The sequence below is a fragment of the Numenius arquata genome, chromosome 2, assembly GCF_964106895.1.
Source record: "Numenius arquata chromosome 2, bNumArq3.hap1.1, whole genome shotgun sequence".
NCBI lineage: Eukaryota > Metazoa > Chordata > Aves > Charadriiformes > Scolopacidae > Numenius > Numenius arquata.
In genome coordinates this window covers 131,557,181-131,570,293 of record NC_133577.1, presented here as the reverse complement: position 1 = coordinate 131,570,293, position 13,113 = coordinate 131,557,181, and the positions used below count along the sequence as shown (strand labels likewise).

At 47.7% G+C, this 13,113-nt stretch overlaps 1 protein-coding gene across 1 annotated transcript; it reads left to right on the top strand.

The window, feature by feature from the left end:
• The first annotated feature begins 3,410 nt into the window (after positions 1-3,410).
• SMKR1 (small lysine rich protein 1) lies at positions 3,411-4,988 on the top strand. Its single transcript, XM_074167776.1, has 3 exons — positions 3,411-3,427; positions 3,660-3,723; positions 4,767-4,988. Exons 1-3 carry the CDS (start codon positions 3,411-3,413, stop codon positions 4,986-4,988), a joined length of 303 nt encoding a protein of 100 aa, XP_074023877.1.
• The last annotated feature ends 8,125 nt before the right edge of the window (positions 4,989-13,113 follow it).

Sequence of the window (13,113 nt, the reverse complement as noted above, 5' to 3'; positions counted from 1 at the left end):
CTCCAGCCTGGCCTTGAACCCCTCCAGGGATGGGGCAGCCACAGCTTCTCTGGGCAACCTGGGCCAGGCTCTCACCACCCTCACAGCAAAGAAGTTCTTCCCCACATCTCAGCTCAATCTCCCCTCTTTCAGTGTCAAACCCTTCCCCCTCCTCCTAGGGCTCCCCTTCCTGATCCAGAGTCCCTCCCCAGCTTTCCTGGAGCCCCCCGCTTTAGGGACTGGAAGGGGCTCCAAGGTCTCCCCGGAGCCTTCTCTTCTCCAGGCTGAACCCCCCCAACTCTCTCAGCCTGTCCTCACAGCAGAGGGGCTCCAGCCCTCCCAGCATCTCCGTGGCCTCCTCTGGCCCCGCTCCAACAGCTCCATGTCCTTCTGATGTTGGTGGCCCTAGAGCTGGACACAGCACCTGGGGGGTGTCTCCCCAGAGCGGAGCAGAGGGGCAGAATCCCCCCCTTTGCCCTGCTGGCCACGCTGCTGGGGATGCAGCCCAGGGTGCGGGGGGCTTTCTGGGCTGCCAGCGCACGTTGCCGGCTCATTTTGAGCTTCTCATCCACCAACACCCCCAAGTCCTTCTCCTCAGGGCTGCTCTCCAACCATTCTCCACCCAGCCTTTAATTGTGCTTGGGATTGCCCCAACCCAGGTGTAGGACCTTGCACTTGGCAAGCTCTCCACAACTTTGTTTCTTCATCCCCTCCTGTGGGGACAGGGAGGTGAGGTCCCGCCTGTGCTAGCCAGGGTGTCCTGCAAGCAGGGCTGGGGCTGGATGGGTGAGGTGGGCCTGGAGCAGTCTGGCCATGCTGCCGTAATCGGTCACTGGCACCAAGCTGAGGTTCAGGTTATCCTTTTTTCTCCTTGTCTAGTATTGTGTTGTTAGAGGAAATCTTGAGGGCTTTGCTGAAAAGCTCGGAGTCCTGGAATCTGGCAGAGTTTGTGGATTACTTCAGGGGTGATTGTCTGCAAAGAAGCTGGTTTAGGTACAGCACACCTCGACCTGTTTTTGCAGTCCCCTAATTTCCACTGTTTTTTTTTTTTTTTTTTTCCAAATTTCATCCCCGCCTCAACTGTAAGGAACAGTATGTAACCCACTGCGTGATTGTGTGTTGCAGGGTCCGTCTTCAGGGCTTGCCGTGGAGTCCCTCCGCTCAATAAAAGGACATAGCCATGGTAATACAGGTTTGATTCTTTTCAAGTGTATTGATACCGTTTTAAGGAGTTAAATGGAGTTAATACCCAAAATGTTCCTTCTCAAGGCTGCAGGACAAACTGACCTGCCCAAATTCACGTTGTGTGCAAGTGTGCACCTGATTTTTAGCTTTTCTTGCTGGTCTCAACAACAGGCTGTAAAGTTTTCATACGTCTTATAAAGCCTCGAATCTTATTGGTTGTGGGTGGATGAAAATACTGCACAAACATGGATTTCCCGGTACTTTTAAAGAGTGTGCAGCTGTCACGCTGGGTTGTAGTTTAAAAACTTAAAAGAGACCACAGTAGGAAGTTTGATCTGCGCGAGTCCTGCCTCGACACACCCAAAAAGAGCTGTTCAGCATCACGTGTCCTTTGGTGGCCTGATAAATCTGTGAGGAATCCCAGGGTTGCCAGCCGGTGCGCCAAGCGTTGGCTCTGGCACTGCTGTATGTGCAAGCACACGGTGTTACTTCTGACGGGGTTTGTGGTGCTGTGCTGTGGACTGATAGCTTCCTGTGCTTTGGGAACTCTTCCTGCTCTAGGCTGTGCTTAAATGAGGGTGTTGGTGGACAGCCGGCTGAAATGAGCCAGCAGCGTGCCCAGGTGACCAAGAAGGCCACCAGCATGACCTGTATCAGGAATAGTGTGGCGAGTAGGACTAGGGCAGTGATCGTCCCCCTGTACTGGGCACTGGTGAGGTCCCACCTCGAGTGCTGTGTCCAGTTTTGGGCCCCTCACGACAGGAAAGACATTGAGGTGCTGGAGCGTGTCCAGAGAAGGGCAACGGAGCTGGCGAGGGGTCTGGAGAACAAGTCTTGTGAGGAGCGGCTGAGGGAGCTGGGGGTGTTCAGCCTGGAGAAAAGGAGGCTGAGGGGAGACCACCTCAGTCTCTACAACTCCCTGAAAGGAGGGTGTAGCCGGGGGGGTTGGTCTCTTCTCCCAAGGAACAGGTGATGGGACAAGAGGATACGGCCTCAAGTTGCACCAGGCAAGGTTTAGGATGGATATTGGGGAAAAATTTCTTCCTTGAAAGGGTTATTAAGCCTTGGAAGAGGCTGCCCAGGGCAGTGGTGGAGTCACCATCCCTGGAGGAATTTCAAAGCCAGGCAGACGTGGTGCTGAGGGGCATGGGTTAGTGATGGTTTTTGTCAGTGTTAGGTTGATGGTTGGACTCAATGATCTGAGAGGTCCCTTCCAACCTGGACGATTCTATGATTCTAATGTGTGAGCTGACTGATGCCACATTTCATGACAGGGAGGAAGCAGTAGCCAAGACGGTTGCTGACAACGATAGAGACCATTTAAAGCCTGGAGGTCAGAGGTATCTGCTCCAGGGGGACAGCGGGAGCAGTGAGGCTGCTCCAGACAAAAGGCATTCCCTGCTTCTTCCCACAGAGTTATGGTAACAGTTTGCTCTTACCTGTAAGCACTTTTTTTATCTTAAAGATGAGCTACAGGCCAAATTCTGACCAGGAGGCTAATCGCGCTCAGAAGATCCACCAGTGGCCCTGCTGGGAGTGTGTAAACAGGGGAGCGTGATTGAAAAATCTGGCATAAGCACCTACTCTGTGAAGTGTGCACATTCCAGCACGTGAAGTGTTCAACAAATTCTACCTAATTAAGGTCTGCGAAAAAGGCTTGTCGCCTTCTCTAATACATGTCTGAGTTCAAGTGCTTTGCAGTCTGCACCACTGAAGCTTTTAGGAAACAATCTGCCACCGGCTGCAGCCTGTGGTCTGTATTTCCTGTCTGTCCATATTCCTTCTGTGGATAGCGGTTCTGTGTGTTTTATATAGAACTCATGACTTTTGGGTGTTTGTTTGGTTTTTTTTTGTTTTTTAATTCTTTCACATTGTGGTCCCGGCTGATTTTGCAGATTGTACCCCTGACTGTTCTCATACCTCAGAGCACAAATGTTTGCTCATTCTCTAAGCAATCCTGCTTCAGCAGGGGAGTTGGACTAGATGATCTATATGGTTCCTTCCAACTCTAAAAAAAAAATTCAGTGAAATTCAGTCTTTTTTGTACTACTGAGCTGTAAACGGATTCTTCAGAACTCATACCATGAAAAATATGCTATATATATTGCCTTCCCCTAGTTTATGCCCAGCTGATAGTTACATCTGGCCTTTCTGGCTGTGTTAGTGCTAATTTTTCCTAATGAAGTGCTTGGATCCGTTTAATTACAGTGTGCAAACCCAGGCAAATAACAGAAATAGACGGGCAGATGCATAAAGTGACTCGGTGTGTCCTGAAAGTGCTCTTGGCATCCGACCAGAGATCAAATACTTTCAGTCCCTCACTCACGATGTGCAAATAAGTTCAGCCTTTTCTCTGGGAGTAGCTGTCTCTCCATCCTCGGCGTTCCTGGGACACCGCCCACCTTCTGGCTCCGTGTTGCCATCACCGTTTTCCTGCCCTCACAGCAGCAATGAGAGATCCCCCCGGGTCCCCGACCCGGTTTCTGTTGCTCAAGACCTGGAGAGAGCGTCTTCCACGCGGACACGCTCCAGGCTTGTTGCGAGGAGCGACCAGGACGGGTGAGAAAACAATCCAGGGAGTGAATCAGACCCCGGGAAATCCCTCTCGGGGGCAAGAGGCTGGGTGTTCGGGCACCAGCGCTAATCAGCTGGAGTTAACAGGAGTAATTTTTTGGCCCATTCAAGGGGTCTTGGCAACACCTCTTCCTCCGTAGAGAACGGCAGGCGATATAAATACCATATATATATGTCATAGATATAGATGTAGATTCACAGGCGATAGGACAAGAGGAAATGGCATCAAGTTGCACCAGGGGAGGTTTAGGATGGATATTAGGAAAAATGTTTACCCTGGAAGGGTTATTAAGCATTGGGATGGGCTGCCCAGGGAAGGGGTTGACACACCATCCCTAGAGGGATTTAAAAGCCGGGTTGACATAGTGCTGAGAGACATGGCTTAGTGATGGTTTTTATCAGAGTTTATTAGGTTGATGGTTGGACTAGATGATCTTAAAGGTCCCTTCCAACCTGGACAATTCTATGATTCTATGGCAGAGCTGCTGTTTAGATTTGTGTTACCGCCGATGGTAGAAGAGCAACTGCATCACGGAGCCTTGAGAAGACGACGGCTGTAGATGGGAGACCTGCTTTTCTGCTTTATGATCCAGAGTCACAAGCAGACACGCAGCAGTGTGTGAACACACAACATAGGCTTGGTTTACTTTAGGATCGTATCGTAATGCATTAATTAAAAAATCAATTGAAAATAATGTATTATTTCCATTGCGCACATTTTTTTTTTTTTTTTAGCCAGTGAGAAGCACAGGGGAACACTAATTAGCCACGTCTGATGACTTTACAGATTCTTACAGCCTGTAGAGCAAATATTGGGTTTGGTGAAAGCGTATTTAATGCTTGTGAGTCCGGATATAAAATCACCACGAAGTACAGGAGTCTGGTGAGGGGCTCCGAGCTAATACTGTGAGCCAGGACTGAAATGCAGTGAAACAGCTGTTCTGGGATGTCTCGGGATCCTCTACCCAGAAGCGAGACCATAAAGACACAGGACTAACCATGTTTTTGTGGTCGTTTCCTCTCTGCAGGCAGTTAAAAGTAGCAAACGCAAGCGTGGCAAAGGCAAAAGCTCCGAAAAGAAAGCAAAGAAGGTGGAGAAGGAAGTGGATATCCTCAGCCCAGCTGCCATGCTCAACGCCTACTACATCTGCCACAATGCCGCCGCCTGCCTGGAGTTTCGGGGCTTTACCTGGCCTGGCTCCCCCAAAAAGAAGGGGAAGAAAGGAAAGAAACGAGTGGCTGGAAAATAAAGGACTTCGTGAAAACCAGGGGGCCCCGGTGAAGAAGAGACTTTTTTTTTGCAGATTAAACTCGTACTGACCTCTCCACTGGTTAGCTCAAATATTTTGCCGTAACCACTCTTGTGTCCGTACAAAGACACTCTTATTATAGCTCAAGCATAGAGTGACAAATGGTAAGTGACGCTGTGCCATTGTAATTTCAGCTGTGGCCCCTCGCCCTCCAGTTCTGTGTGGAATAAAGCATTGCGCCTCAGCAGTCTGAAGCGTTTGTAGCGGGGTTTGCTTCACCCACTGTTCTTTTACAGATAGGACCTGCTCCCCAGTAGCACTGGTGTCCCTCCAGCTGCTTTAACCAGCACTGGTGGAAACTTGAGCTCAAAAAGTGGATACTTGGTAAGATTGACAGTGTTAAGTATGATTTCTATAACAGCAGCTTATCTGAGAGTCGCCCAGCGCTCCCCCTCTGGGTCAAGAGAGCCATGCGATGTCATCTGTGTCTGCGCGTGATCCACCTTGTTCGACAGGAAATGGCGACGTTTGGTCAGATGAGCAGTTCTTGAAGCTCCAGTGAATTAGAATCATAGAATGGTTAGAGTTGGAAGGGACCTTAAAGATCATCAAGTTCCAACCCCCCCGCCATGGGCAGGGACACTTCCCACTAGAGCAGGGTGCTCAAAAAAGCCACATCCAGCCTGGTCTTGAACACCTCCAGGGATGGAGCATCCACAACTTCTCTGGGGAACCTGTTCCAGTGTCTCACCACCCTCACAGGAAAGAATTTCTTTCTGGTATCCAATTACCACCAGCTCTCCTTTGGCTGTAGTGAAAATCTGGAGATCTAGCTTAGATGTTTGTCAGTGATGCTGTTAGAGGTTATAGGTTATAGTTATAGGTTATAGGTTATAGTTATAGGTTATAGTTAGAGGTTATAGTTAGAGGTTATAGGTTATAGTTAGAGGTTATGATGAAGCCCCCCAGCAGGTCTCCCCCCTTACAGTAAACGCTCTTAGTGCAAACATCCTGGCAAGAGACACAAGCTTTGTGCTACGGTTCAGGGGGTTTTTTCGCTCCGTTTCCTCCACGTGTGTTTAACGCAGCCCTTGGTAAATTGTGAAGCAGCGTGTCAAGCGAAGCTGTACATCTCTCCCAGATTCCACCAACTGGAAGGATGCAGTGGAGTGACTGGGAAGGGCGAGGATGTGTCCTGAACTGACGCAGGCTGTGGAGAGATGGAAAGAAATACAAAAGGGCTGGAATCTTGATGAAAGAGTTAGGAAAAGAGAATCCGCCATGGGGTAGAGCTGCTGTGAAGGGGAGATGTCCCAGTTCTCTAGGACACCCGAGGGACTGTGAGCGTGCGAGACCGCTCTCTGCAGCAAGCGGCACCGTGAGGAGCACAGGAAGTCTCACATCAGCATTGCAGTTGGTTTCTCAAGGCTGAACATCTGCGGTGCCGGTCTGGCAGAGCTGGAGCCGCCTCTCAAGGCCATTTCCCATGGCCTTAACTCAGCAGGAGGAGGTGCAGCACCTTTCCCACTTCCAGGTAACTTTATGTTATGGATAACAGTCACTTATGGAACACTCGATTATAATGTGATCGACCCAAACCCATAAAGGCCTGTAAAGCCTTATGCTGTTTCTCCATCTTAAAATGTTCCCTCCATCTTCAAATGTTCTCTCCATCTTAAAATGTTCCCTCCGTGAAGAGGTCTTGACGCGGTAAAGTCATAGTTTTGTGGCATTGTTTGTAGGCGACTGCTGGCATTGTGTAGGCTGCTGCGCTGCTCCGCTGAATTTGTTTCATCTACATGTCAAGAAAATCACGGCGGGTATCCCGTTTCCTTCCTAATTTCCGCGCTGTTGGCACGTTGTGCTGAATCAGGGATGTGGTTCGCAGCACCAGTTTGTTCTACTTTGTGCATCGACGTGTCTTCCTCAGCATTTACTCGTGTTCTCGCTTCCCCATCACCCACCAGGAAGTCTCTGGTCACGGCACAGACTTGCAACTATTTCCTCCAAGTATCAGCGTTGTAAAGCAAGAGATCCCTGGTGATCTCTGTACTTAGTGTCTTGAGCTAAACATTAAAAGGGTCCAGAGGAGGCCACGGAGATGCTGGGAGGGCTGGAGCCCCTCTGCTGTGAGGACAGGCTGAGAGAGTTGGGGGGGTTCAGCCTGGAGAAGAGAAGGCTCCGGGGAGACCTTGGAGCCCCTTCCAGTCCCTAAAAGGGGGGGGCTCCAGGAAAGCTGGGGAGGGACTCTGGATGAGGGAGGGGAGCCCTAGGAGGAGGGGGAAGGGTTTGACACTGAAAGAGGGGAGATTGAGCTGAGATGTGGGGAAGAACTTCTTTGCTGTGAGGGTGGTGAGAGCCTGGCCCAGGTTGCCCAGAGAAGCTGTGGCTGCCCCATCCCTGGAGGGGTTCAAGGCCAGGTTGGAGGGGGCTTGGAGCAACCTGCTCTGGTGGGAGGTGTCCCTGCCCAGGGCAGGGGGTTAGAACTAGACGGTCTTTAAGGTCCCTTCCAAAACAAGCCATTTTATGATTCCACAAAAAAAAAAAAAAAATTTAAAAAAGAAATAAAGTCATTCCCTTCGTGTGTGACAGATTTGCTACACAGCGCTTTAAGGGACAGATGTTTCCGAGCACTGAGGCAGGAACTGCTTAACATGATGGGGCAGCCCCCACCATCTCTGTCCATTTGGGTCCCGGGGCCAGTTTGCAGGAGAAGCTGAAGACCAGTGCAATCTCCTGCCAAGATGAATCATAGAATCATTCAGGTTGGAAGAGACCCTTGGGATCATCGAGTCCAACCATCTACCCTACTCTACAAAGCTCTCCCCTACACCATATCCCCCAACACCACATCTAAACGGCTCTTAAACACATCCAGGGATGGTGACTCAACCCCCTCCCTGGGCAGCCTGTTCCAATGCCCGACCACTCTTTCTGTGAAAAATTCTTTCCTAATGTTCAGTCTAAACCTACCCTGTTGGAGCTTGAAGCCATTCCCTCTCGTTCTGTCATTAATTACCTGTGAGAAGAGACCAGCATCAACCTCTCTACAGTGTCCTTTCAAGTAGTTGTAGAGAGTGATGAGGTCTCCCCTCAGCCTCCTCTTCCTCATACTTCCCAGCTCCTTCAACCGCTCTTCATATGATTTATTTTCCAGGCCCTATGAAGAACCCAGTGTAACAGCCATTGCCCACAGAGCAGGTGTTTGGGGAAGGAACTTCCTTCTGGGCAACTTATTTTCCAGGTACCTATCGCAGCATCGCGCGCGGTTTCCTCCGAAGCAGCGCTTATCGGAGCAGCGTGGGAGGCAGCGTGCCACGCAGGACGGGCAACTGCTCTCATCTCATACCACGGTTACAAGTAAGCAAAGCCTTTTTTTTTTTAACATCCGTCATAGACCAGAGATACAATGATTTAAAGACTTCCAAAGTTTTTAGTATGCAAAAATTACCGGAACAAATAGTGAAATATCGTTATGTGTCTTCTCCTTAAAAAAATAAAAATAAATCTGATTTCTACGTGATGCAATCGAGCATGGCAGATGGTGACCAGCGAAGTGCAAAGGACAAAGACTCTGCTTTCTAGTGTATCTGAAAAGTTGCCATTCATTTCTTTAACAACAGATGAGAGAACCCTTCCAACCATCCCAAACTGAAAAATTAAACGCTTTTTCCCCCCGCTTTTTCCCTTTTACCTCTCTCATGCCTTGATCCATCTCATTTCTGCATGTAATTCGGGCTCCCTGGTGGTTAATACAGACCGACAGACAGCTCTAAAGACAAGTTTGGATTTTAAATGGCTCGATTCTCTATTGGAATGTGTTTAAGAGTGCCGCAGGCTGCGCTGCCGATTTGTAAGGGAAAGCCTTTGGCTCCAGCGGATGTGACTTTACAGGGAGTCTCCGCTGCTGCGGGATGACACTTGCAGATATTTCCATTTTATCACAACCTGTCAGATTTTGGTTCACTGACGGGCTTTTTTCTGCCTCCTGGGGTACAGAACTTAGAAGCCGAGTTTACGATGAATAAAGCTCAAATCCACCAAGAATCTTTTGAGGGGGAACTGCAATCCGGAGAGGCCCTTTGCTTTACGGGCACAGCGCACGGGCAGCTTCGCGGTGCTTTCTGCGTCATCTCTCGCCGGGAGTTAAATTTTTTACCATCGGGGCTTCCTTCATTTGGCCGTTATCGAGCAGATCGGGCGCAGCGCGACGCTCCGAGCACGCGAGGTTAAGGTTTCCTGCAGGAAGTTGTAGACCGAAACCCGGCGGATAAAAATACACTGGAGGATGATGTTCGTGTTTGTAGGTGGGGCAGAGCGGTGGGGAGGGGAGAGTCACGGGACGCCTCCGTGATGCGAGTGACGGCTATAAATATATCGAGAAAGTTTAAAAAAAGATATTATTCACCACATTTGGTAATAGAGTATTTCAAGCTGTATGCGGGCAGCTTCCTTTCTTTACTCTTTCCTTCGGACAGCGTTTCTGTATTGCCTGGTAGCTCCGAGAATGTTATTTTCATAGAATCATAGAATCCATGGTTTGGGTTGGAAGGGACCTTAAAGATCATCCAGTTCCGACCTCCTGCCGTGGGCAGGGACACCTCCCACCAGACCAGGTTGCTCAAAGCCCAGTCCAGCCTGGTCTTTTCATGTTAAGAAAAGCCTTGTGGGTCTTTAAGAAAGGCTTAAGAAGTGGCATTTGTCCTTTTTGTCTCATTTCTCATTTTAAGAAATAACCCTAGCTGTTATTTCCCAACTTCAGGGGACTCTTTTGCTCATAAACGGTATCTCCATAATGAAGAGGTTACTCTGGTGAATTCTTAAAGAATAACTTTCATCCAAAAGGCATATTAGGTGTTGGTACTAAATAGTGTCAGTAGAAGTAAATAAATTAAAGTTTTCGGTAGGTTCACTCCTGTCCCATTTGCTCATTTTTCACAGTCTTGGGTCCCCACCTGCCATGTCAGATGTCCTCCAACTTTTCTGTCTTTTTTTATAAACCTCTTTCAAGCTTTCTATTTATGTTAAAAAAAGGCACAAAGTGATGGTTTTTTTCCCCTTCTCTTTTGCCAGTAATTGTCGTACAAAAGACCAGAAGGAACAAAAGATTAGAACTTCCAGAAACGGTTGCTCTCCGAGATGTGCAGTCTGGGTACCGCGACACCTGCAAACATTGAGCTCTTCCATTTCAGATCCTGGGATGGGTTTTGTTACATTAAATATTTATATCCTTGCAAAAGTTCAAGGCCAGGTTGGACGGGGCTTTGAGCAACCTGCTCTGGTAGGAGGTGTCCCTGCCCGTGGCAGGGGGGGTGGAACTGGATAATCTTTAAAGTCCCTCCCAACCCAACCCATTCTATGATATAAAATTATCCAGTTACCGGTAGTTTTCTGGCGGTATTCAGTGAATTCAGGAGTCCTGCTTCTTGCAGATGCTTTTGACGTCCCCTTAGAGGAAGATTTCAGGGCCTCCCACCCCAACAGCCTCAGACCCCAGGTTAGTCATAACAGAATCCTGGGGAGAAAATACCTTTTTCCTTATATTTTTTTTTGGTTTAGACCGCATGTAATTTTGTAAAGGTAAGAAATATTTCATTCTTTTAAAATAAAATAGAGTCCTTTTAAGTCTGCAGTGTTCCTTCTAGGTTATTGCTTATCTTTCAGGAGAAACATAACTAAAAGGGACTTTTTTTAATTTACCGTTAAGCTCTGATCTATTCACGCCTAAGCTAAAGTAAACTGAGTGTGAAATCTTTTTCATGCAAAAGACTGGCTCAGTATCAGCATTTCTCCCAATTGTCTTCTAGCTGTAACTGGCACTAAAATAGAGAAATGTTATGAAAAATGAGGAAAATATTGACTGCAACACATGGTTCCAACAGCTTCCTTGGAATGGTCCTGATTATATGTCATGAAGGGAGCAGTTTGCTCTTTGGTGGTTCTTGAACTAAATGCTTTCAAATTTCACTTGCAATTACTGCTGAATGTTAGAATATTATTACTTGCTGAAATTGCGAGCGATAGGTCAAGTGCTCCTACAGTCTAAAAGGAAGCCCTTTTTTAATGTTAGCAGGTAGACCCGAGTACACAGGTTATAAGAAAGCAAAAATACTTAATGCTGTTAAGTGCAAATTGAAAATAACATCTAACTTCAGAAAATCTTTTCTCTCTCAGGGTGATTCCAACAGCTCATACATCTCGTGGGGGCTTTTTTCCCCCATCATTTAATAGGAAGTGCCTGTTCTGCGAAGTATGAAGATAACCAGCCTTGGAGAAGACGCCTCCATCCATACTGAGATGTTAAACCAGAAGCTACAAAACTGGTATTTGGATTAAGGTGGTATTGGTTAAGCAGTTAGTTACAATAATTATTGCAGCTGGGTTTTTTGTGGGTTTTCTTAGTGGTGATATGGTCAACACACTTGAAAGAGGCTTTAAACATGGGACATCTCAAATGAGATGGCCTGAAACGGCGTCCTTGAAAGCAAGAGTCCTTCTTCTGTCACCTGTTGTTTTGGCTCCTGAGATACTTTATCTCAGGATAAAGCCTGGCACCTTCTGAAAATAGACATAATATTTTGGGAATACCTGATAATTATAGCTTGCCCTCTGGGGACTGTCCAAGGAGTAGCTCTGTTTTCTTAGAAGTATAAATGCTTTTATTGATTCCTCATCCTTTTCCATTGTTTTATGCGCGCGACTTGCACCGTTTCTGCTGCCATCGCCAGAAAGCAGATAACAGAGTAAGAAACATTTCGAGCTCTTACACTGGCAGCTGATACTTTGCTTTTTTTGCCTAGACCCACAGCTGGGGGCTGTCGCGATGCCTTGGCAGGTCTTAAAAGTTCTCCATAACCTGGCATTGCGAGATTACTTGGAAGAGGAGCCCAAAGTAGTTTTAATAGTTTGTGAGATTTCAGACTGGCGACCTCCTGGGGTGTCTCGGGTGAGATTCTCAGCGTCCCTTGAAATGTCCCAGGGTCGTTCAGCCCCAGGATTGTTCCCACAGGGCAAAGCTGTGCTAGTCCTGACCTTAGCAGTAGTCATAACCCTCAGTTCATCACTGTCTTGACAACGACCTTCTATGAAGAGAGCATCGTTACGTCTCCTTTCTCTTAAAATTCCTTCCTTCCAGCTCTTTAGGATAAGAAATACACTACTTTCAGCCTTTCATTCCTACGTTATGTTTCTTAAACCTGTTATTCTCGTCGCTTTCCTCTCTGCTTCACAATGCTACCGCTTCATCAGCACAAGGTGACAATTAACACCTCCAACCTGCAATTTTTCTTCTCACATGTTGCTACACCAGAGTCATAAAGCTGAGACTCATGGGATTAATCTCCCCTAAATCTAAACGTCTGCATCAATGCTTGGCTTAGTCGTCTAGATTCATATCATAAGAGCGGTTCAGGATGCGATTCCTCCGATCAAACGTATGCAGAGGCTTAAAGCAGCACCAGGTGTCTTGTTTAGGTAGAGGAATGTCTAGAGAGATTTATCCAACTCTCTGTGATTTATTATAAGATTTTTACTGAAAAAGCAAATTCAAATTTAGCATGGATTCCGAAAGGGAAGTTCATCACAAAGTGATGAGTCCAGGGAAACCAATATGGCTTGGAGGTCCTAAGGAATTTGGGCTAAAGGCCATAAAAAGGGGTATCAGAAAACTTGAAAACTCTTGTGACTCCGGCGTCTTGGATGACGAGGGTAAAATTGTGGGGGATATTCTCTCTGCCTAATCTTCCGTTAAAAGGAAACCACCCGGCCTGCGCCTCTTGGGCATCCCTGTTCAGAGAACAAAAATACCTCCTTGACTTCAGCACGGTGGTGTCTCAGAGGAGCGGAGCAGAGCGAGACAGTTCCTTGGAGAGGAAGCGCAGCCGTCGTGAGCTTATCACTCCCGCACAGTTGTAAACTCAGCCCTGCTCACTCCGGCTAATAATAGCCAGGCGTAATTGCGTTCAGACGGCTGGCCCAGCCAGGGGAAAACCGCTTTGCCTCTTACGCAGTTCAGGCAAAATTGCCTCGAGTAACGAAGAAAAGCAAATTATAAATATCCAACCCCGTGTAATCAGTCTTCAGTGACGGCTTGGGGAATTTATTTCCCTAAGAAAAGCAGATTGGA